The 24,888-nt window shown below is 39.2% G+C and overlaps 1 protein-coding gene across 3 annotated transcripts in view; it reads right to left on the bottom strand.

The window, feature by feature from the left end:
- TSEN15 (tRNA splicing endonuclease subunit 15) overlaps nucleotides 1–22,653 on the bottom strand; it is a 29,360-nt gene extending 6,707 nt beyond the window's left edge. For 2 of the 3 annotated variants that reach the window (XM_060396195.1, XM_027975952.3), the window contains exons 1-3: nucleotides 22,495–22,653; nucleotides 19,060–19,141; nucleotides 18,659–18,794 (exon numbers count right to left, since the gene is read on the bottom strand). In XM_060396195.1, the coding sequence (XP_060252178.1) occupies nucleotides 18,659–18,794; nucleotides 19,060–19,141; nucleotides 22,495–22,620 (344 nt within the window). In that variant the 5' untranslated portion in view covers nucleotides 22,621–22,653. Of the gene's footprint in view, nucleotides 1–18,658; nucleotides 18,795–19,059; nucleotides 19,142–21,790 lie in introns of all 3 variants that reach the window. The other variant, XM_060396196.1, reaches the window with a different exon arrangement.
- Between the last annotated feature and the right edge of the window lie 2,235 nt (nucleotides 22,654–24,888).

Below are 24,888 nucleotides of genomic sequence, written 5' to 3'. Positions count from 1 at the left end.
CAGCTGGTAAAGAATACGCCTGCAGTGAGGAAGACCTGGGTTTGATCCCTGGGGTGGGAAGATCCCCTGGAGAAAGGAACAGCTAGCCACTCCAATATTCTGGCCTGGAGAATTCCACGGACTGTATAGTTCGTGGGGTCGCAAAGAGTTGGACACGACTGAGTGATTTTCACTTCCACTTTCTGTATATCACATGTCTTTTTTTGTCCCTCTGTTCCTCCTTTACCTCCTTCTTTTGTATTGATATTTTCTAGAATACTATTTTAATTACTTTGTGCTTTTTTTAACTATACAGTTGATCTCTGAACAACACAGATTTGAACTGTGCAGGTCTACTTATCTATAGACTTTTTTCCAATAAATATGTATTCAATACTATAGTACTATGATCCCTGGTTTACTGAATCTGTGGATACAGAAGTGCAGACACAGAGGGTCATCTATAAAGTCGTACTCAGATTTTCAACTATGCAGAGGACTGGCATTCCTAACCCCTGCACTGTTCAAGGGTCAGCTGTACTTTTTTGAGTTTCTTAGTGGTGGTTCTAGAGATCACACCATATGCACCTTAATTTATCACAATTTACTCAGAATAATTCTAATCCAATTTTAAAACAAATAGAGAAACTCCAATATAATTTCATTCTTTTCTCCCTCCTTTGTGCTATTATTGTCATGTATGACTATATACTATAAACTCAGTACAGTGTTACATTATTACTTTATATAATCTTATATCTTTAAAAAAGTTAAGAGGAAAAAGGATACAAAATATATTAACCTACATATTTAATATTTCTGGTATTAATATTTCTTCAAGTTACTCTCTGTCATTTCTTACTTCTTTACAGCCCCATCCTTTGTGTTAATATTATCATCTGTATTACTTCTTAATACGCTATAAGTCTGATCTGTTGATTTTTGACAAAGGCAATTCAATGAAGAAAGTCTTTTTAACACATGATGCTATAATCTGAAGATAGTATACTTCGATGTGTACAAATAGGATTACTATAATAATCAGTGGGGTGGCATACATGAAAAGGCTTTACAAACTGACTGGTAGTCACTGAATACAGTATTTTTATCAACTATCTACACCAGATTTCCTTCTTTGAAAATTGGGACGGCTCAGAGGTTAAAGCGTCTGCCTCCAATGCAGGAGACCAGGGTTCGATCCCTGGGTCAGGAAGATCCCCTGGAGAAGGAAATGGCAATCCACTCCAGTATTCTTGCCTGGAAAATCCCATGGACGGAGAAGCCTAGTAGGTTACAGTCCACGGGGTCGCAAAGAGTCGGACACGACTGAGCAACTTCACCTTACCTTACCTTACCTTACCTTACCTTGCTCTTAAAAAACAATATCCACCTATATTGAATGGTATGATAATTAGCTAGCTTACTGCTCATATCAGAGGTTTACTTTATAAAGAGATATTTGGATGAAGCAACCATAAATATTAATCAGAAGTGTTATTACACAGCACTAATGGAAAGTGACATTCTGAAGCTACTGCAATGTACATAACTTACAAGTAAATTTCTTTAAATATCCCTAACTGGCAGGGTATGACGAAGATGGGACACAGATGGAAGGGGAAAAAAAACAACTTAAGACAACTTTTACCTATTTTCTTTTTCTCCCAATATAACATGATTTAAATCAGAAATGTATACGTGTATGTGTGTGTGCATGAATGTGGTTTTTTCCCCTAATGTAAACTGCGTGGGAATTCTAGCTCAAATACTGAAATTTAGGATAGAAATTTCCATCTCATTCATATTTGTTTCCAGAGTTCTTTGATATAAATAGCAAAACATTTTCAGACTTACTCAAAACACCCATGTGGGAAACCCTCACATTTGAAAATTAGCTCAGAGTTGTAAAGGGGGTATTGTCTTCAGAGTTGAGGGAAATCACTGTCAAAAATGAAATGGAAGTTCCCATCTCACAGTTCTGTTTATCCTCCGTGGAAGTGTGTGTGTGTGTGTGGGGGGGGAAATTACCAATGAATTTTCTCAGTTATAACAGAATTAAATCATTTCTCTGCCTCTGTTATTCAAAGCACTCTTGGGAAGTCTCACAAAGATTCTTGTTCAGGATCTCTTATAGTCAATGGCAATTTGTAACACATGTTTAAGGTAATGCCATCATCTTTGTCTATTTGAGAATTGTCTTATTTGTTCCCTTATGGGGTACTAATAAACTCCTAAAGATGTTTACTTTGCATTTGAGTCAATAGACTGTGCTTTCTCAATATAACAACAACAACAGGTTTCAAAGTTCTATTTTTAAAATCACACATGATTGTAGAGATGCTGAGGATAATGAAGCATCACTAAAATACTATAGTCTCATTTAACCTCTAACAAGCTCATAGTTTGAAATCTTAATTTAGAAACCACAGAACGAAGTTTCCTTATATGCATATTTTTTAAAAGCTCAGTTCTTTGGAAAGATATTGTAGAGATGTTACATCAGACAGATCTAAAATAATAATTTAGATAATAAAACTCTTTATAGTTCATATCTGATAGAAATTCACATATGTAAAATATAACCTATGTATTAACAATAAGATCTTCAGATTTTTGAGTTCATTACATTTTAAGGGAAAAATCCCACCTAAGAAAGAGATAAATCAGTATCATAGTTGTTGATCAACAGTAACAGAATTTGATGTTTATAACAGGTTTTTCTTTCTTATAACTGTTTAGAGAGGACCTCAGCATACTGAAAAAAGTGATTCTGAAGTTTAACAAAGCTAACTTGAGAACGTATCTGAGGCAAACACACAGAGAACATTATTTGGCTACTGCCATTTCTCCAAGCTATTTAAATTCTTTCGATAAATCTTAGCATATATATATATATATATAGTTTTTTTTGGTAAGAACCCTACAATAGAGACTAAGTAATCTCTGGAAATTTGCACAAAGGGCAAAAAAGTTGAAGACAACATTAATTTTAACTTCAATCTTAATGCATCATGGGTTAAAATTATTATTAATTTCACCCCACAGAAGGCAATAAGTTCTTCTGTCCTCTTCAGTGTGGCCAAATTGATACATGCTTTAGTATTGATAAAAGACATTAACTCCCTGATCTGCCTCATTATGATATATTGAAAGGACACACCATAATGCAACTCTGAAACACAATGCAAGATTAAATTGGTGCCCACGGGGCCTTACTCATCCACAGGCTCAACCCTCAAAGTTTCAAGAACAACAGACCACCCGCTAAGGGATCATGCCAATGCCTTCCTCATAAAAAATCAAGGCGGCTACTGTCTCAGGGGGGTTTACTCAACAATTAAGTGCCTGTGTGGCTATTTGCCCCAGTGGGAAGTCATTCTGCTAAAATAAACTGCAAGTTTGTTTTTTGTTTTTTTCTTGAGGGTAAGAAAAAAAAAAAAATGCTATGCTAGTTGAAAGAAGCTGCCAGAATGGGTGGTTTCACCAGAGGCAGATTTCCAGCAGAGGTTGAATGAGGACACGCATCCTGATATGCAGGCAGACAAACGCCAGAAGTCACTTCACGAGTTATTAGACTTCAGGCCTCATATAAAATAATGATCACTTAATGAATTTGTAATAAAGAATATATACTTTTGGAGAGAAGGAATATTTTTTACCGGGAAATAATAATGGAGTATCCTTCAAAAAATATGTAGCACTTCAGAATTAAATCTTATAACTAAGAACAACTTTAAAAATGTTCTAAAGGAGGATCTGTTAGTTCTATTAACCCTTTACTCCACCATTACTGTAAGTCCTTCTTCCAAGCACTTAGGCAAAAGAAGGGCGTGTGAGCGGTGAAGATATGGCTGGAAAACAATTTAACTAAAAGGTAAGGAGTCTACTCATAGCATCAGCAGAGGGACTCTCCAGATCTGTGACTGTTCTCTCCACAGATGTAGACAGTTTCAGTTACCATGTAAAGTGTGGGAAAATCTCGCAAACAGATGAATTTTGTAGACACTCTAGTTTTTTAGAAACTCTTGTAAGGTTGCTTGGAGCAACCGTATGTTCTTTAAGATATTATTCAGCAACTTTCTTTTGCAGAAATTGAGTCATCTCCCTCACTCATCCAACAAATACCTATTTGACACCAGATATCAGGTACTAGGTTAGGCACAGGGGAAGTATTAATAGCAATGAACAGAACAGAGTTCCTGTTTCCATCAAGGAAGTGGGAGGAAGAAGAAAGTAAATAATATATAATACACTGGGTAGCAATAAATGTGGTAATAAAAGAGGGCCACTTTGTAGGTTGCAATAGCACAGAGGGTGAGACGATAGTAGCTTATACCAGCATGATATGGTATAGCAAAAGAGGTGAGAGACGGTCAGATTTTAGGTAAACTTTTAAGGCAGAAGTGACAGAATTTGTTAACAAATTAATTTGGAGGTCTGAGAACAGGTGGATTAAAACTAATCAGAGATTATCTAGCAAGGTTAATATATGAAAGTCAGTCGCTTTCCTATATACCAGCAATGAACAACTGGAATTTCAAATGAAAAACACTACACCATTTACGTTAGCATCCAGAAAGTTAAATACTTTAGGTATAAACTAAGAAAAATATACACAGGATCTGTTTAAAGAAAACTATAAAACTCTGATGAAAGAAATCACAGGAGATCCAAATAAATGGAGAAACAGTCCATATCCTTGGATAGGAAGACTCAATGTTATTAAGACGCCAATTCTTCCCATTGCGATCTATAAATTAAGCACAATCCTAATCAAAACTTTCAACTATACACCATTCTAAAAAAGGCAAAGCTACTGAGAGAGGTAAAAGTTCCGTGGCAGCCAGCAGTTCAGAGCAGGGGCAAAGGGATGACTATGTGCAGCACACGGGATTTTTAGGGCAATAAAACTATTGTGTATAACAGTGGATATGTGACATTGTGCATGTGTTAAAACCAGTAGACCTGTACAATAAGAACAGTGAACCTTAACGTAAAACTATGGACCTTACTTAATAATACTATATCAATATTGGTTCATTAATTACAACAAATGTACCATACTAAAGCAAGACAATAATAACTAATAAACACTGCGCTGGACTGAAACTTAAGTGGGAAGCCTCTGTACTATCCACTCAAGTTTTCTGTAAATTTAAAATTGTTCTAAAAGATAAAGTATAGATAGATACAAAGCGATAACTATCCGCAAGGTTTCTGGCCTGAGCTTCAGAATGCATAGTGTTGCCATTTATGAAAGAAGGCAAATAAAGAGTTGTTTTTTTTTTTTAACATGCATCTATTCTTTTTCAAATTCTTTTTCCATTTAGGTTGTTACATAATATCGAGCAGAGTTTCCCATGCTTACAGTAGGTCCTTGTTGGTTATCCAATTGCTATATTCTAAGTATACAGCAGTATGTACATGTCAATCCCAAACTCCCTGACCATCCCGCCTCACATCACTTCCCCTCTGGTAACCATAGGTTAATTCTCTAAAGTTTTTGCACAGCAAAGGAAATCATAAACAAACCGAAAAGGCAACCCGGCACACAACAGATGCCTAATAAATGAATAAGCAACCTAAAATATGAGGCAGCAATATGCAATTTACTTTTTTATCTTTCCCCTCAAACAAAAAGATGCTTCTTCGGCTCTAGATGGCCTATAATTCTATTAATATTCATTTATATTCATATTTAATGCTCCAAGAGAAAGTATAATTATAGATATTCATAAAATTTTTTACTGAAAGTTATACTATTTTAGTATAAGGAGAATAAATAAAATTTTAATTTTTCCTACACATCTGTGTTTTAAAATATGGGTTTTTTCCCTCTTTCCTCAAAAAAAAAACACTGGGTACAATGGATTTAAAAATAAACAACTGGTCCATTTTTATTATTTGGGTTACTGCTGTGAGAACACATAAACAGCTAATAAAATATTTTTAAAATAATTATGTCCTTTAAAAAAGAAAAATTACTCTTTACAGGCCTTAAAAACTAGATTTAAAAGCTACAGTAACTCCGACAAAGTAAAAAGAATTGCAGTCAGGAAGAATGTATTCTTTTGAAACACTAAAAACCTTGACAACAACATTGCAGGAAACAGGTTGATACAGCTTAATAAGCTAAGCATCAGATTAAAAACTCACAGGATTTCTAGTCTAACTTTGGCTCTGACACTATTTTTATGTATAATGAATTTTTTCACTTCTCTTAAAGCATAAATTATATAAAGATCTCACCAAAAGAGTTCTGATCAAATCAAATGGCAAAAGTTATTAGACTTTTACCCTTATGGCTGCCGAACTAGCAGATAACCACTCTGGTATATGAAATGGTAAAGGCTATTTTTCCCCTAATTTCCAGAGTGATGTTCAGACAGGAAGATGCTAAGAAAGGGAACATTTGGAAAAACTGCCTTTCAGATAAACTGGTAGAAGGTACCCATTTTAGAGAGGTTATCAATCACCATACATCAAAAGAAACGCCACTAATTTGTGGAAGTGGAGGGATAAAACGGTCATCGGAGAGGTTCCATCCTCACATAAGCTGTCCACTATCCTGCTCTGGCACTGAGAGGAGAGAGTCATTTATAATTTAGTCAGGTTTAAAAGGATGAATGATGCATTGGTATTACTCAGCAAGGAACTATAGCCCTTTGTAACAAAAGAGATTTACTGAGCATTAAAAAAAAACAGTATCTTAACTGTCCCTGGATCTCATAATTGTAAAAAATACTCTGCTCAGCTGTTTAAAAAAAATTATCTGCTCGGCTTTTTAAAAAAACTTATATATAAAAACAGATAAGCTTAAAACATGGCAAATGGGGTTTGAATTTTCAGCACATCTCTCATGTTTTACTGAGGAAATTAAATTGATATGCAAATTGGAAAATGACACCGTTCTACCAGGAAAAATAAAACAAAACTGACAGCTAAAAAACACAAAAATATTTTTTTTCCCCTCACAATTTGCTATGGGTCCTTGTGTAAGTTTCTTAAGGAAGGTATTTTCCCATATACAACTACCCATAATACTAGTACTATTACAGAAACCTATACAACTACCTTAATTTTGTTGTAATAGACTTCATCCATTTAGGGACATTCAACAAATATCAATGTCAGGATGGCAAGAATACTGGAGAGGGTTGCCATGCTCCCCTCCAGGGGATCTCCTGACCCAGGAGGGAACCCAGGTCTTCCGCACTGCAGGCAGATTCTTTACCGTCTGAGCCACCAGGGAAGTGCAATATTGTACAGCACATGGAACTCTACTTAATGTTATGTGCCAGCCTGGATGAGAGTCATGACTGGGGGAGAATGGATACACGTATATGTGTGGCTAAGTCCCTTTCCTGTTCATCTGAAACTACCACAGCATTGTTAATCGGCTATACTCCAATACAAAATAAAAAGCTTAAAGTAAAAAAAAAAAAAAAAGAAAGAGAGAAATGCATGTTCTATCCCTGGGTTGGGAAGATCCCCTAGAGTAGGAAATGGCAACCCACTCCAGTATTCTTGCCTGGAAAATTCCATGGACAGAGGAGCCTGGAAGGCAACAGAGGACACACACACACTAATTTCATGTATAAAGTGCTTTAGAGAAAACAATGACCACAGACTGCACTTTTGCTCAAAGTACTGCATTAACTCACTGCTATTCAAACACACAAGACTTCCCTGGTGGCTCAGACGGTAAAGTGTCTGTCTACAGTGTGGGAGACCCGGGCTCCATTCCTGGTTTGGGAAGATCTCCTGGAGAAGGAAATCCACTCCAGTACTATTGCTTGGAAAATCCCATGGACAGAGGAGGCTGGTAGGCTTCAGTCCATGGGGTCGCAAAGAGTCGGACACGAGTGAGCGACTTCACTATTCAAACACACATTTGGTCTGTGATGGAATTTGTCTGTATTCTTGCCAGAAACTACATACATAAAACCAACAGGGGCCAACCCTGGGAAAATGAGTAGGAAATGGACACAAAAACTGTCTGGGCATTCTGAGAAACTGACATAGATATAACATTAAATGTTGCCTAGAACTGTTACCTTTTAAGGAGTCACCAAATAATTGAGTTGGCCAAAAAGTTCACTGGAGGCTTTCCATTAAATTTTATTGAAAAAAACCTGAATTAACTTTTAGGCCAACCAAAACATATACACCATAAAATAAATAATGGAAAGAATAAGCTTTTCAAATATATATGCCACTCTCTCACTCAGTAGTCAAGCTGCAAGACAGTTACTACCATAGTTTTAAGGACTACAGTGAGATTATTATCACTGGGAAATAGTTCATAACTAAGTTTAAGTAACTATGAAAATGACAGAGTGTGGTCCAGTATTACAAACAAAAGATTCTAAAACTTGGGCCTTCAGTAAAGGTAACAGCTAACAAGCCTTAGGTACACTGTACCCTTTGTGGATAACATGTAGTTGCACCCACTGCAACTGCCAACTCCTCTGGCTCTTGGGCTTTGTATACTACCCAAATTCCCTAGTAATAAAAATGTCATTTTAAGTTTGTGAAGAACACAAAACATTTACAATAAAGAAAAACACCACAATCAAGCAGCTAAGCAACACAGTCTAGGATAGTGGTTTATAGCTGGTGTGCTCAGGTTGATCGTACAAGTGTGTGGTAATTTATTTCTAACAACAAAGCTTCAAAGTTGGCAGGCTATATTTTTACATAAAATTAATATTCCCCATAATATATCACCATTCTCACCCACTCACATTCTACTATGCTTTCTTGGGTGAGAGTCAGAGTGGGGAGTCAATACAAAGAGGTCCTGGGAACAATATACAAACTAAAGCTCTAGGATATCTATACTGCAGTTCAAGGAGAGTGGACTAGAATCATGGGTCAGGACAACAATAAAGGTGAAATAAAAGTTAAAATAAAGGTTAAAACCACCAGTCAGAGCTGGGCATTAAGCATCAGTAGCTACTAAGATCACACAGAGAGGAAACCAGACATTACACGTCTCCTGATGAAAGAATGGACTACCAGCTAGAATGTGATCCAATTGCATCTAACCAAGCTGCTGGTTTCAGCTGCCAATTTGCAGAAAATACAGAGGACAGGGAAACATGTTGAAACGCACCATGAGTGAGCAATCGACAAACCCATACTACGGGAGAGTATGTATGTTAAACAGCCTAGGTTCTTTAACAGAAAAATTGTGAGGAAAAGAGAAGGATAGAGGCAGAACCCACACATCAGGAGTGGGTAAACCACCAGTCTATGGATCAATCTGGATGCCCTCTGTTCTTGTAAATGAACTATAGGGACATAGCCACACCCATCTGTTTATATATTTGTCTAGGGCTGCTTTCCCCCTAACGTGACAGAGCTAAGGAGTTGCAACAGAGACCAAACAAACAGCCAGCAAATCTCAAAATATTTACTATCTAGAGCTTTATGGATAGCTTGTTGATCTCTACGGCAGATTAACAGAGTTTTATAGGATATAACCACAAATATTTTTTAATGGAAAAATTTATGAGATACAAATAAGGAACTGCTTTATTTGTAGAAATTACATTGATTTTTAAATGTACATAAAAAAATAAAAGGGCATTATATGCCTCCTGATAAAAGAACAGACCACCAGCTATAGTCTTATTAATATGATAATAATCAAAGCCCTGATTCCAGCTGCCAATTTGCAGAAAATACAGAGGACAGGGAAACATTAAAATGCACCATGAGTATACCATCCAATAGTATACCAAAATAAAAGTTATCATCATAAAAGTAAGAATAATGGGAAAGGAAAAGGTTATGCTTAGCACAGGGCACACTGAAGGAGTTCTGAGATGGCTGGAAAGGTTTCATTTCTTGACTAGGTGGTGGTTACAAGTGTTCAAAATGTTCTCTTTGTAACGCAGCCTATGCATTTATACTGTGCTGCTTTCTGTATCTGGTTTTATTCTCTAATAAGAGATTTTAAAGTCGCCAGCAAAGTAAGAAGAATGATAGCTATGAGACTTTGTTATCTACAAGGAGATTCTGGTGCAATTCATTGAATCCTTTATTATCTTTTGGAAATAGTAGAGCATAAATAAAAATACCTTTTTAAGCTCAGCTTTTAATATATGAAATTTGGATAAAACAAGAACTCTGCATACCACTAAGGGTTCTAGATCTAATGAAATAAGTGAAGGTACTCTAAAATTCTGTAACATTCTCTACCAATGCAAAATATTCTTATAACCACATGGAATAAGCTACTGCGTCATTCCCCTGCATAAAGTCCTTCCACAACACCATCCACGCAGCAGTACTTTTTAAGACCTACTTCTAGAAACCTAGGACTCAGCAGACGTGCTTCAGGGGTAGGGAATCATGTATATTGTACAGACTGGACCTTGCACAAAGGTGCTAGGTAAAAGGGTGTCTGAAATCTGTTTGATGGAGCTTGCCAAACCTAAATCCTGGTGAAGACTTTTTCTGTATGTCCAAGGAAGTCCCTTTTTTCTAATTCACTCCAAAGCAAGTCATGAACTAGCTGTTCAGTTCAGTTCAGTTTCAGTTCAGTTGCTCAGTCGTGTCCAACTCTTTGCGACCCCATGAATCGCAGCACGCCAGGCCTCCCCTGTCCATCACCAACTCCCGGAGTTCACTCAGACTCACGTGCCTGGAGTCAGTGATGCCATCCAGCTGTCTCATCCTCTGTCATCCCCTTCTCCTCCTGCCCCCAATCCCTCCCAGCATCAGAGTGTTTTCCAATGAGTCAACTCTTCGCATGAGGTGGCCAAAGTACTGGAGTTTCAGCTTTAGCATCCTTCCTTCCTTCCCAGGGCTGATCTCCTTCAGAATGGACTGGTTGTAGGCCTGTTCAAACATCCTCCCAGATCTACCTTTTGTCAAATTTAACATCAGAAACTGTCTGAAAAGATTCTGCATCATTAAGCTAAAACATGAACAAGCACATCTTATGTCTGTATTTCCCTGGTTAATTCTTCTTCTGTGAACTGCTGTTCATTTTCTTTGCCCATATTTTTCATCTGGATTGCTTTTTCCCTCAAGTCACAGAAGTTATTTACATATTCTGATTGAATCTTTGTCAGTTATACATCAGTAAATCTCTTCTCCTAGTCTATGGAAACTTCTATATTGTCAATGGGACTATGAACTGATAACCTTCTGGAGAGCAGATTACTAATAAGCAGTAAAGATGAAGCTGTAAATGCTGTATGTCCCAGCCATTTCACCTCCAGGTTTCTCCCTTAGGGAGACTCTCATATATGAGAACAAGGATATACTTACATGGGATATTCATTACAGTATAATTTGTAACAGCAAAAAAGTATAAACAGTGATGTCCTTGAAGATGTATGTAACACTTCCTCCCTCATTTCCCACCCATCCCTCTTTTCCCATGCGTTCTATTCATTTGTTCATTAATGGCCTTAGCCCATGCCACTAGGCACCTACTCTGAACCAGATTCCATAATAGGTAGGCAGTCACTACTTCCACTTGTCTTGCTAACACATGGTTTCTTAGCACTTTCAGGAGGCTTTTCCCAGCCTTCTGGGCCCTGATACAACCTTAAGTAAAGTGCTTGTCAGTATACCCCACTACTCCTGTTATTCAATTTGTTGTTGCTGTTTAGTCGCTAAGTTGTGTCCAATTTTTTTGTGACCTCATGGACTGTAGGCCACCAGGCTCCTCTGTCGATGGGATTTCCCAGGCAAGAATACTGGAGAGGGTTGCTATTTCCTTCTCCAGGGAACCTTGCTGACCCAGGGATCAAACCCAAGTCTCTTGCATTGCAGGTGGATTCTTTAACACTGAGCCAATAGGGAAGCCCTGTTATTCAATTACCTAATAGTAAACTAAGTGGAGGTGGTCCCAAATTACTGTTAATTAAATTTCTGAACAAAGGACAACTTTATTTCCTAGATCTCATCTAACAATTACCAAAAAATGAAATAAAATTTATTTTCCAAGCCAATAATTAGAGCTAGAACATTACTTTCAAGAGAAAGTCTTAAATACCATATGGTCACCTGCATACGTGGAACTGCACACCCATACGAAAGTTCATAGACACAGAAAACAGATAGGAGGTTGCCAGAGGCAGTGGGTAAAACAGGTGAAAAGAGTTAAAAAGTATAAACTTCCAGTTATAAAATAAATAAGTCATGGGTATGTAGTGTACAGCATGGTGACTATAGTTAATAATACCATATTGCATTATTTGAAAGTGGCTAAGAAAGTAGATCTTAAGGGTTCATATCACAAGGAAAAAAACTCTATAATTATATACAGTGACCAATGGTAACTAGATTTATCGTGGTAATTATTTTGCAATATATGCAAATATCAAATCATTATGTTGTACCCCTGAACCTAACACAATGTTGCATAACAATTATGCCTCAGGAAAGAAACAGGCTGTCTTGATCAGCACAGTATCTCTAACACAGACCACCTCCTGACATAAGTCAATAAATATTTGCTAGGTAAAGACTAAAAAATCCAAGCAATATTGTCTGACAATAATAATTTTTAAAGTGAACCCAGGGATTTCTTTTTATAGATGGTTTATTATCAAATAAAGAGCTGTTTATTCTCTTAAATTTAAAAAAATGTATTTTTTTAAGGTGAGTTACCTTCATAAATTCCTACCCAAATACTTTTAGGACTTGTCTTAGTGAACTTCCTCCCGATACAAGACGGCCAGAGATTCAAAGTCAATAATTTTCTTTGTGTTACTAATGAAGGAAAATTCCTAGATTAACCACAAATGTCTGAAATTGCACCATTACTGTTATATATGTAACATTTTATATAGAAAGTACACATGGGAGTAAAAATAGATTACAGTTTGCCTATTACCTAAAAATATCACTCCTGTTAGAACCTGAGGAATGAAATCAAACACACAAATCTTTATTTGTTAAAAGGTTATTTGCATTCTTTGAGTTGAGAACATTTTATGCCATAGAAAGCATAATAAATCTAATGTGTACTGGGTCCCATTTGTGCTATTTTCTATATTATCATTCCACTGCCTAATATAATCATGAATATTTATATAAAAATAAGACACACAGACTAAGCTCTCTGCTTTATTAAATACAAGAGTGCAAAAATGGATTACTAAGTTAACCTTCCAACTAATTCTACTTAAAGAAGAAAACAAGCTTAAAAAGCTAGAAAAGCAATAATCACAATTACGGAAAAACTAGAAATTAATCGGGCAAATTTATAGTTCTAGATTTATGAAATGATTTTGATTCAAACAGACTATATTCATTTTGTTTTTTAGGATTAAATATGTTAATTCTAAATGGTAGTTCCTTGTCCAAATAAATAACAATAATACTAGCTAGGATGACATTGTTACAGCAATTTAAAGACACAAAGGGAGAGTCTGAAGGAGTGAATTATTATGTCTCTTAGATAGAAGCATTATTGGAAATAAAGCTAGTTAAATTGTTGTGTATTGATTCTCAAAACACACAGAAAAATCTCACAGTAAGAAGCCTCTCAAAGAATAGTATAAATAGCCTGAAATATCGAAAGATAATTCTTGTAACAAATCATACATACCAAAAATATTTAATAGAAATCTAAAAATTAGCTTAATGTAATTTTAAGGAATACACACAATGAAAAAATAACCAATTATGGTAGCTTTGATTTGGAAGGGATCTCACATATTATCTACTGATAACCTGTAACCTTCAATAAAAGACAAAGTGAAACTCAAGAATTGTGTGTCTCCAGCCATAAAACAAAAATCTGCACCAAGACCAGAATCCAGGCCTTCTGGCTTTAGTCCACGGTCTTTCTCCTAAATCAATATGTATTAATTCTCTATGCATTCATAGAGAATTAGGAAAAAAGCAGGTATTCATCAAAATGCTTCATGTTGGAATTTAAGGTGCTCTGCCTACTTCCCTTTTGAATTATGGTTCTGGACTCTTGAGAGTCCCTTGGACTGCAAGGAGATCAAACCAATCAATCCTAAAGAAAATCAACCCTGAATATTCATTGGAAGGACTGCTGCTAACACTGAAGCGCCAGTACTTTGGCCACTTGATGCAAAGAGCTGACTTACTAGAAAAGACCCTGACGCTGGGAAAAACTGAAGGCAAAGGAGAAGAGGGCAGCAGAGGATGAGATGGTTAGACGGCATCACTGTCTCAATGGACATGTATCTGAGCAAACTCTGGGAGATCCTAGAGGACAGAGGAGCCTGGCATGCTGCAGTTCATAGGGTCACAAAGAGTCGGACATGACTTAGTGACCGAACAACAGCTCCAAGCCCTCTTCCCTACTTATACACCCACCCAAATACACCTAGGTCTTTATCTGTCCTTTCTACCTGCCCCATAGCCTCAGAGGTTCAGGTGCTCCTCTTCCAGCTCAGGATTAATCTCTTTAACTAGTCTCCTGAATCCTCCCCTCCCCATCTCACAAGAAACTTGGCTCCATTACTCGTTACCTTCACTCCTCAATGTTCAGCCTTTCTCTAGGACAGTTCACAGCACAGCTGGCTTACCTCAGAACAAACAAGTCAGAAAGAGAGTGCCCAACAGAAGCCACTGTTTTTTTTCCCCAAAGTATCATTGATTTACAATGTTTCAGGTATACAGCCTGTGTGTGTGTGTGTGTGTGTGTATGTGTGTGTTTGTGTGAGTCCCTGGGTCAGGAAGATCCCCTGGACGAGGGCATGGCAACTCACTCCAGTATTCTTGCCTGGAGAATCCCATGGACAGATGAGCCTGGCGGGCTACAGCCTTTGGGTTGCAAAGAGTCAGACATGACTGAAGAGACTGGGCACACATGTATGCTAAGTCACTTCAGTCATGTCGGACTCTGTGCGACCCCATAGACAGCAGCCCACCAGGCTCCGCCGTCCCTGGGATTCTCCAGGCAAGAACACTGGAGTGGGTTGCCATTTCCTTCTCCAATGCAGGAAAGTGAAAAGTGAAAGTGAAGACGCTCAGTCATGTCCAACTCTTTGCAACCCCATGGACTACAGCCCACCAGGCTCCTCTGCCCATGGGATTTTCCAGGCAAGAGTACTGGAGTGGGGTGCTATTGCCTTCTCTGACACATGTATATATGTGTGTATATATACATACACACACGCACACATATAGATAGATATGCTCTTGTCAGTTGAATGCTTACAGATATTTTCTCTTATTCCATAGGTTGTCTTTTCATTTTGTTTATGGTTTCCTTTGCTATGTAAAAGTTAAGTTTAATTAGGTCCCATTTACTTATTTTTGCCTTTGTTTCCATTGCTCTATGAGACAGATCCAAAAAATAGTGCTGTGATTTATTATGGCCTGCCTAAGTTTCTTCTGGGAGTTTTATAATACCCTGTCTCACACATAGGTCTTTAATTCATTTTAAATTTATTTTTGTATACAGTGTTAGAGAATGTTCTAATTTCTTTCTTTTATTAACAGATATAGCTGTCCAGTTTTCCCAACATTACTTATTAAAGAGACTATCTTTCCTCCATTGTATATTCTTACCTTCTTTTGGCAGATTAATTGACCACAAGTGTGTGGGTTTATTTCTACACTCCCTACTCTGTTCCATCAATCTATACGTCTGCTTTTGTGCCACTACCATACTGTTTTGATTTCTATAGCTTTGTAGTATATTCTGAAGTCATGGAACATGATTCCTCCAGCTCCATTCTTCTTTTTTAAGATTTACTCCATTTCACAAGATTTATTCAAGAATCGCTCCATTTTTCTTTCTCACGATTACCATTGCATCAAAAAGAATAGAATACCAAGGGATAAACCTACCTACCTAAGGAGGCAAAAGACCTGTACTCTGAAAACTATAGGACACTGATGAAAGAAATCGAAAATGACACAGACAGAAAGAAAAATATACCATGTCCTTGGACAGGAAAAATCAATACTGTTAAAATGACCATATGATCCAAGGCAATTTATAGATTTAGTGCAGTCTCCATCAAATTATCAAGAGCATTTTTTACATTGGAAAAGACCCTGACGCTGGCCAAGAGTGAAAGCAAAAGAAGAAGGGGGCGGCAGAAGATGAGATGGCTAGATAGCATCACCAATTCAAGAGAAATGAGTTTGAATAAACTCTGGGGGATAGTGAAGGACAGGGGAGCCTGGCAAGCTGTAGTTCACGGGGGTCACAAAAAATTGGATAATGACTCAGGAACTGAGCAACAATTTTTCACAGAACAAGAACAAAAAATTTTCATTTGTATGGAAACACAAAAGACCCCAAATACCCTTACATCTTCTATAATCTGATCTTAGAAGTAACATCTCATCACTTTTGCCAAGTTTTATGTATTAACAGTAAGTCAAATAGTGAAAACTATGGTATAATCACACAATGGAATGGAGACTCCCTGGTGCTCCAAGGGTTAGGACGCTATGCTTTCACTGCCGAGGACCGGGTTTGATCGCTGGTTGGGGAACTAAGACCCCACAAGCTGCTCAGTGCACAACACCCACTCCCCAATAAAAAGGCAAGTCACTAATTCCAGCCCACACTCCAGGGAAGGGAATAACACAAGTGTGACCATCAGAAGGCTGGATTACAAGAAGCCATCTTAGAAGCTGCCTGCCACAGCTTCTAAAGAAGAAAAACAGAAAAGGAGGCTTTTTAACTGGAAACCAGGTCTTCTTACAAAGCAAGCAATTGGGAAAACCTGGTACTGGCATAAGAATAAATATGTTGACTAACAGAATATAAAGAGAGGCCAGAAACAAATTAAAGCATAGCTGCACAAAGATGGCATGTCAGATAATAAGGAAAGGAGGGACTATTCAGTAACTGGAGGCAGAGAAAAATGGTCATCCGACTGAAAACAGGGTCCCTAGCCTTCCTCTCATAACATTAAAATGAGCAACTTCAAAACTCTTAGTGAAAATACAGGTGAACTTCTTTTAAATCTTTACTTAGGAAATAGCTCTTATATTAGATATAAAGTGAAAGTGAAGTCACTCAGTCGTGTCTGACTCTTTGCGACCCCGTAGCCCACCAGGCTCCTCCGTCCATGGGATTCTCCAGGCAAGAATACTGGAGTGGGTTGCCATTTCCTTCTCCAGGGGAAGCTTCCCAACCCAGGGATCAAACCAAGGTATCCCGCATTGCAGGCAGATGCTTTAACCTCTGAGCCACCAGGGAATATATTAGATCTTTATATATTAGATATCTTTATATATTAGATATAAAGATATTGATTATTAAAATTAATAAATATGATTATATTCAAATTAAAAACTGTTATTCATCAAAAGATACCTGAAAGACAGATTTTTAAAGCTGGGAAACACAACCAAAAGGATTACTGTCAAGAATATATAAAGAACTCCTAGGAGTCAATGAGGAAACTACAAATAATCCAATAGGTAAAGGATGTGAAAATGCATTTCTCAAGAGAGGAAATAATACATATATACATAAATGTTCAGTATCAGAGACCTGCAAATTAAGACCACAATTAGACGAGCCATTCGACTGACAACAACTGAAAAGCCAGGGAACACTAAATGTCAGGGACCATACAGCTTCCAAAGGTCTTATTTACTGTGCAGGGGAAAGTAGACTAAGGCAACCACTTTGGAAGATAGTTTGAAACTATCCCCTGAAGTCAAACATGAGCAGCATTCCATCCTCAGGAGAGACATGAAAACTATGGTATAATCACACGATGGAATGCTATACAGCAGCCCACCCTCCTGGCCAAAAGACATCAGAATATAACCTTAACATAATAAAGCAAGCCTCAAAAGATTACATGCCTTTTTATAAAGTTAAAAGTATCTAAAATGAAACCACTCCCAACAAGCATGAAAAATACAGTAACATTTTACGGTAAATAAACACTTGTTCAACACGCATATTTAACTTAGTTCTCAAATAGCCAAGAATAAAGCCATGATTCCTATACCCCCAAACTCCTTTTAAAATATATTGTTGCTGCTGTTTAGTCACTAAGTCATGTCTGACTCTTTGTGACCCCATGGACTATAGCCTACCAGGATTGTCTCTGTCCATGGGATTTTCTAGGCAAAAATAATGCAGGGGGTTGCCATTTCCTTCTCCAGAGGATCTTCCTGACCCAGGGATGGAACCCATGTCTCCTGTATTGCAGGCAGATACTTTACCCCTGATCTACCAGGGAAGCCTTTAAAATATATTACTAACTCTAATTTAAGGATTCCTAGCGCTTTATGCTGGAGAAGGAAATGGCAACCCACGCCAGTGTTCTTGCCTGGAGAATCCCAGGGATGGGGTCGCACAGAGTCGGACACGACTGAAGTGACTTAGCAGCAGCAGCAGCAGTGCTTTATGCTGGAGAAGGCAATGGCAACCCACTCCAGTACTCTTGCCTGGAAAACCCCATGGACAGAGGAGCCTGGTAGGCTGTAGTCCATGGGGTTGCAAAGAGTCGGACACGACTGAGCGACTTCACTTTCACTTTTCACTTTCATGCATTGGAGAAGGAAATGGCAACCCACTCCAGTGTTCTTGCCTGGAGAATCCCAGGGACGGTGGAGCCTGGTGGGCTGCCGTCTATGGGGTTGCACAGAGTTGGACACCACTGAAGTGACTTAGCAGCAGCAGCAGCAGCGCTTTATGCAGGAAAGGAACTAACCTGCTAAACAAAAATCAAAATCAGCTGCCCACCTGTTATGGCTGAGGGAAGCACTGATGGGTGTAGGTACCACAGTCTGTAACCCTTCTCCTTCTATCTCAGTACCAAGAAGGCAGATGAGCTGGAGATCTGGTAGTCCCACACAGTTTACTTCATGCCAGCTTTTACCTGAAAGTGTATCATCGAATGGACAAGAATATTTGTCAAAAAAATAAAAGGTCTAAACATCTACCTAATACTCAGCTGAGCAAACATCACTTATAATGCTATGTCCCTTTATCTTTCTAGTATTTTCTGTTACTCATAATTCCCAGTGTTAATGAATAAAGAAATCACAACACTGACAAAATTAACAGCAAATGCATAAATGCTATATCCCGACCCAACTCATTCCCCCACGACAGCCCCAATAACAAAATAATAAATTACTTACTCTCCATGAGGTCCAGGTAAACCAAGAACGCTATATAAACTTGGGTGGCATCTCCTATATCTAATTCCATCATTTCTAAATACTGCAAATCAAAATGCAATTGTCAAAGAGAGAAGGAAGAATCTCTTAGCATTTTCTTTCAATTAACAACTAGTCAATAGATTATGTATAAGACTCTCTTAAAGGTATAGTGGGAGTTACTTGGCAATTAAGCCCTGACAACTATCTCTTAAAAAAATTTATGGACTGCTAGGGTAAACACATACACACTTGCAATTGCAGATAAATAATAATATGTTACAGTAAGTGGCTAAAAGCCAAGTGAATGGAAAAAAAAAAAATGACACAAGGTCAAAGGAGCTGCACTCAGGTGGCTTGGCTGGTAAATGTTTCCTGGCAGAAGTGGGATGCAAACTGGGCCCTGAAGGACATGTATGAATTGAGTAAACAGAGAAAGAGTGACAGTGTGAGTTATCACATGAAAGTGGAAATAAGCAACATGGATTCAAGGGCCTAGAAAGAAACCTACCTGCCAGGAGTAGAGACATCTTAATAGGACTTTTGTCGGGGCAGGTTAGCGGGAGCCTCTGATTCCCTGGTCTCATTTGCCGGTGGAGGAGCTGTGCTAGAAGAGCATTCCTGGCCCCTCTCCCCACCCCTGCTCACTCAAGAGTAGGGAATTCGTTAACTGTTGAGTTTCAAAGAAAGGATCAAGGAAGCTGCTGTGGCTTTCAGACTCGTTGGTCAGCGCAGAGTGAACATTCCTCAGAGCCTGCCCCTACAGGAGAGTCCTGAGGTATTGCAGCTCTGTCAATGACTAGGTGGGTGCGGAGCAGGGTCAATGCAGAGGGGAGGCATCTGCAGACCCACCTGGGTGTACTAAAGTCACACTTTCCATCAGCTTCCACCAAAGTGTGTACAGATGCAGGAAAAGAGGAGTGCTACTAATTGTCCTCCTCAACCTCACATGAGTTTGGAAATGACACCGAAAAAGCATCTGGGGACCAGGGGGCGAGGTCTTGATGGCCAGGGTAAAAGTATGAATTTTACCCTTCAGGAAATTCTCTAAATATGAGAATTATATAACCAAAGTGCTGCTTAAGGATGATAAATCTAAGCCTTTGACTGTGTGGATCACAATAAACTGTGGAAAATTCTGAGAGAGATGGGAATACCAGACCACCTGACCTGCCTTTTGAGAAATCTGTATGCAGGTCAGGAAGCAACAGTTAGAATTGGACATGGAACAACAGACTGGTTCCAAATAGGAAAAGGAGTACGTCAAGGCTGTATATTGTCACCCTGCTTATTTAACTTATATGCAGAGTACATCATGAGAAACGCTGGACTGGAAGAAACACAAGCTGGAATCAAGATTGCCGGGAGAAATATCAATAACCTCAAATATGCAGATGACACCACCCTTATGGCAGAAAGTGAAGAGGAACTATAAAGCCTCTTGATGAAAGTGAAAGAAGAGAGTGAAAAAACTGGCTTAAAGCTCAACATCAGAAAACAAAGATCATGGCATCCGGTCCCATCACTTCATGGCAAATAGATGGGGAAACAGTGGAAACAATGTCAGAGTACGTTTTGGGGGGCTCCAAAATCACTGCAGATGGTGACTGCAGCCATGAAATTAAAAGACACTTACTCCTTGGAAGAAAAGTTATGACCAACCTAGATAGCATATTCAAAAGCAGAGACATTTCTTTGCCGAATAAGGTCTGTCTAGTCAAGGCTATAGTTTTACCAGTAGTCATGTATGGATGTGAGAGTTGGACTGCGAAGAAGGCTGAGTGCTGAAGAATTGATGCTTTTGAACTGTGGTGTTGGAAAAGACTCTTGAGAGTCCCTTGGATTGCAAGGAGATCCAACCAGTCCATTCTGAAGGAGATCAGCCCTGGGATTTCTTTGGAAGGAAAGCTGAAACTCCAATACTTTGGCCACCTGATGCGAAGAGCTGACTCATTGGAAAAGAGCCTGATGCTGGGAGGGATTGGGGGCAGGAGGAGAAGGGGACGACAGAGGATGAGGCTGGATGGCATCACCGACTCGATGCACATGAGTTTGGGTAAACTATGGGAGTTGGTGATGGACAGGGAGGCCTGGCGTGCTGCGATTCATGGGGCTGCAAAGAATCCAACACGAGTGAGCAACTGAACTGAAGTAATTTTCAAACTGAATAATGCAAATGCAGAACTGAAAATCAAACAACTAATATCTTTTCTTTTTTTTAAGCTCAATTAGATCCTTCAAGAAAAAAAAATGAAAGAAAAGATTTGATGGTTCGAGCCTATAGAGCGTTTGACTTTAAAGAAAAAAAAAACCCTGCAAGTATGAAAATTAAATAGTAACATCATATCTAGAAATAGCTTTTAAAACTTATTATTGGTGTTTTATTTTAAATATTTAGGTAGTGGCTACCATAGGTTAAGTGCTTTACTAATATTAACTGACTTAATCCTCTAACAACCTGATAAAGTTAGTACTATTCTTATCTCCATTTTACAGAAGAGAAAACTGAGGAACAATGAGATAAAACATTTTTTTTCCGACACCACCCCCCCCCCAAAAAAAAAAAAAAGAAAAATCACAAAGCTGATGACAGAACCAGAATTCAAACTCAGGCAGTCTGAATGTATGCTCCTGACCACCATGCTCCTTCTCCATACTTTGGTTCTTTGATGGCACTGAATAATATCTCCATGTTATCGTTCGTTTTTCTCACCCTGAGACGGTGTAAGGGGATCAGAGCAGAAGGATAAAATCAAGCAAGAGAAGATGAAAAGATCTTCCATTTTTTCCTTTTCTGGGATGTTTGTAGATCATTATCTATGAAATACTGCTCTCCAGCAGAAGACTGCAATTCTATTCAAACAACTAGACCAAAGTACGTAGTCTCTGAGATTTCTGCAAAACTCATATCCATTCACTGTTCATTCATTGCTTGGGCCATAGCTGGTAAAAGGCAGGAATTTGCCCACAGAGGCAAATGAGGACTGTGCCTAAAACTTTGACCATAGTAGACTACTACAGCTTACTCGAGGCCCACGAACTGGGGAAAGTTCGTGGGTTCCGCTTGGTTACTATGAGGATTAAATGAGACCATCCCCAAGAACGACCCTGAACAGCAAAACTGAGATTAATGGTGTGGCTCTAATCTGGCGATGTTCCCTCCAGTTAAGAACGGTCCCAGGGAGGCGAGGCGGAAGGGGGCGGTGTCAGAACAATAGTTTAACTCATTGAAACAAACAAAAACAATGTTGACTGCAGCAGGAGGTGAGCAAAAAGAATCCCCTTTCCGTGAGGTTCGCGGGGAAACTGCGATCCCATTGGGTGGGGAGTCAAGGGCCCAAGGGGGAGCACGGCCCGGGGGTCCCGCCTTGGGTACAGGCCTGGGCAGGGCGCCCTGCTCCTCTCGCGCCTGCTGACCTTAGGGTGCGTGCCCATCCAGGCGTCCTCGGGGGCCCACGGGTGGGCGCTGCCGCCGCCGCGATCGTCGCCCGGGCGCTCATCGCCGCAGCCCGCGGTCGGCTGGGACTCGCCGCGCTCCTCCATGCCCGGCCGTGCGGCGCGCCCGTGGTGCACCGCGCCGTGCTCTCCGCGCCCGGCCAGAAGCAGAGACTCGCGCGTCTGGGTTCCGCCTCCGCGTCGTGTGTTGCGCCGGCGCGGGAGAGCTCAGGTGCTGGGAGGATCCGCCCCACCTTCAGACCAACAGAACCTTAACCTGAGCGAACGCCCTCCCGTCTGCGTCTGAGCTTATTCAGATGTGGGTGGGTGCTAGCGTGAAGAAGGATCAGAAGCTCTTAATTCTCCTTACATCCGCGCCGTTTACAACTCTATTGAGAAAATGGGGGCTCCTTAAGGCCTCTTTGCCCTGACGTGTCAGCTCAAAGTGTGGAAGTGGATGAGCTCTCCAAAGAAAGCGGAAAGGAGAGAGACCGGAGTTTCAAGAACCTTATTTTTAGGGTGAACCGACCATTTAGGATTAGAGGAACAAGAGTAAACACGAGTTGTTGGATGTAAACACGAGTGGTTAGAAAAGTAGGAGGAAACCAGCATAAGCATGTGACGTGGAAGTCAAGAAGGCTGAGCAGTTTCAGACAGGCAGTGTAAGACATTTTAAGCATTTATGGATTTACTGTGAGTGAAATAGGAGGACGCTAGAAGTTCCCGTTATGTTTTCTGTGTCCCTCTGCCTGAAGTGCTGAGACTAGATCTTAGGGGTCAAGGGTGGAAGCAAGGACTGCTTAGGAGATATTGCGTTTAACCAAGGCATGAAATGACTCTCTCAAGAGTCAAAGTGCCAGACAGGGATAGAACTTCTGCTTCCAAATATGACAGACTGAGATTATACCCCAGAAGAAAACATCTATAAAAATTGGACATAATACAAAAATAGAAACTAGATATTAGGACAAATACCTAAAAGAACATAATACAAAAATAGGTATTCCAGAATACCCTGGAATGCGAACAGAAGCACCCGAGCCTAGTCAGGAGGGCAAGCTTGCTTGTAGGGCGATGAAGCACCACAAGGAAGGTTTCACTTTTCTTGGAGTTAGCTTGAGCTAAATGCAGAAGAACCAAGTTATTGGAAAAGACCCAGATGCTGGGAAGGATTGAAGGCAAAAGAAGAAGAGGGCTGCAGAGGATGAGTTGGTTAGACAGCATCACCAACACAATGGACATGAGTTTGAGCAAACTCTGGAAGATAGTGGAGGACAGAGAAATCCAGTGTGCTGCAGTCCACTGGGTTGCAAAGGGTCCGACAGGACTTAGCAACTGAACAACAAAAATAAAGTACAGTCTGGAAGGCAGGCTCTTCAGCAGCAGGGGCACATGTGGGAAAACTCTCAGTTTTTCTTATCTGTAGAAGCAAAAAAAGTGAAGCCAGGAAACATTGAAAGCTGAAGAGATCAAGAAATCCCCAAAGGGTAGGAGCCAGAGAGAGAGGATCCCCAAACTCTGCTTTCATCTCTGAACAGATCCTGAACCACCTGAAACAAAATCCCAGCAGTTCGGTTAAAAACAAAAGATCTGAACTGAGACTAGAGTTGTCCCCCAAGAAAGAGAGTTTATGGTTTAAATGTAGTCAAGAGAATCACCTGCTGATGCAAAGAAAATAATACTCATCTTAGCAAAATAATGCAATCCAGAACATCCACGGTTCATCATTCATAAAAGTCCAAGATGCAATTCAAAGCTAGTGACATATGAAAATCAAGAAAGTGGATCACATTTTCTGGAATCTGACCCTGAGATGAATCAGATGTTGAGACTGACAGAGGAAAACTTTAAAGCAACTATTATAACTATCCTCAATGAAGTAAAACACAAGTATGTTTTCAGTGAATAAAACTCTCAGGAGACAAACAAACAAACAAACCTCATCAGAGAAAATGAAAAAAAGGATCAAATAGAAATTCTGAAGCTAAAAATCAAAATTTCAGAGATACAAAATTCACTGGGTGGACTTAACAGCCAGATGGAAATTACAGAGGAAAAAATAAGTGAATTGAAGGTACAGCAGTCATCCAAGACATCATCTAAAGTGAACAACATAGAAAAGATGATTTTAAAAAAATAAACAGAGCTCAGAGAACTGCTACATAATATCAGACAATCCAACATATATGTAAATGAAATACTAGAAGGAGGAAAGAAAGAGAATGGAACAGAAAAAAATGAAGAAGTTAATAATTCCCCAAGTTTGATGAAAGAAATTTACAGGTATAAAATACTAAATGAATACCAGGTAAAATAGACACAGTGAAGTCCATGCTGAAGTCAAACTGTTGAAAGCCAGATAAAAAGCTTGAATGC

This window comes from Ovis aries, chromosome 12, assembly GCF_016772045.2.
Source record: "Ovis aries strain OAR_USU_Benz2616 breed Rambouillet chromosome 12, ARS-UI_Ramb_v3.0, whole genome shotgun sequence".
Classification (NCBI taxonomy): domain Eukaryota; kingdom Metazoa; phylum Chordata; class Mammalia; order Artiodactyla; family Bovidae; genus Ovis; species Ovis aries.
The sequence above is the reverse complement of the archived record's forward strand: the minus strand, read 5'-3'. Positions and strand labels throughout refer to the sequence as shown.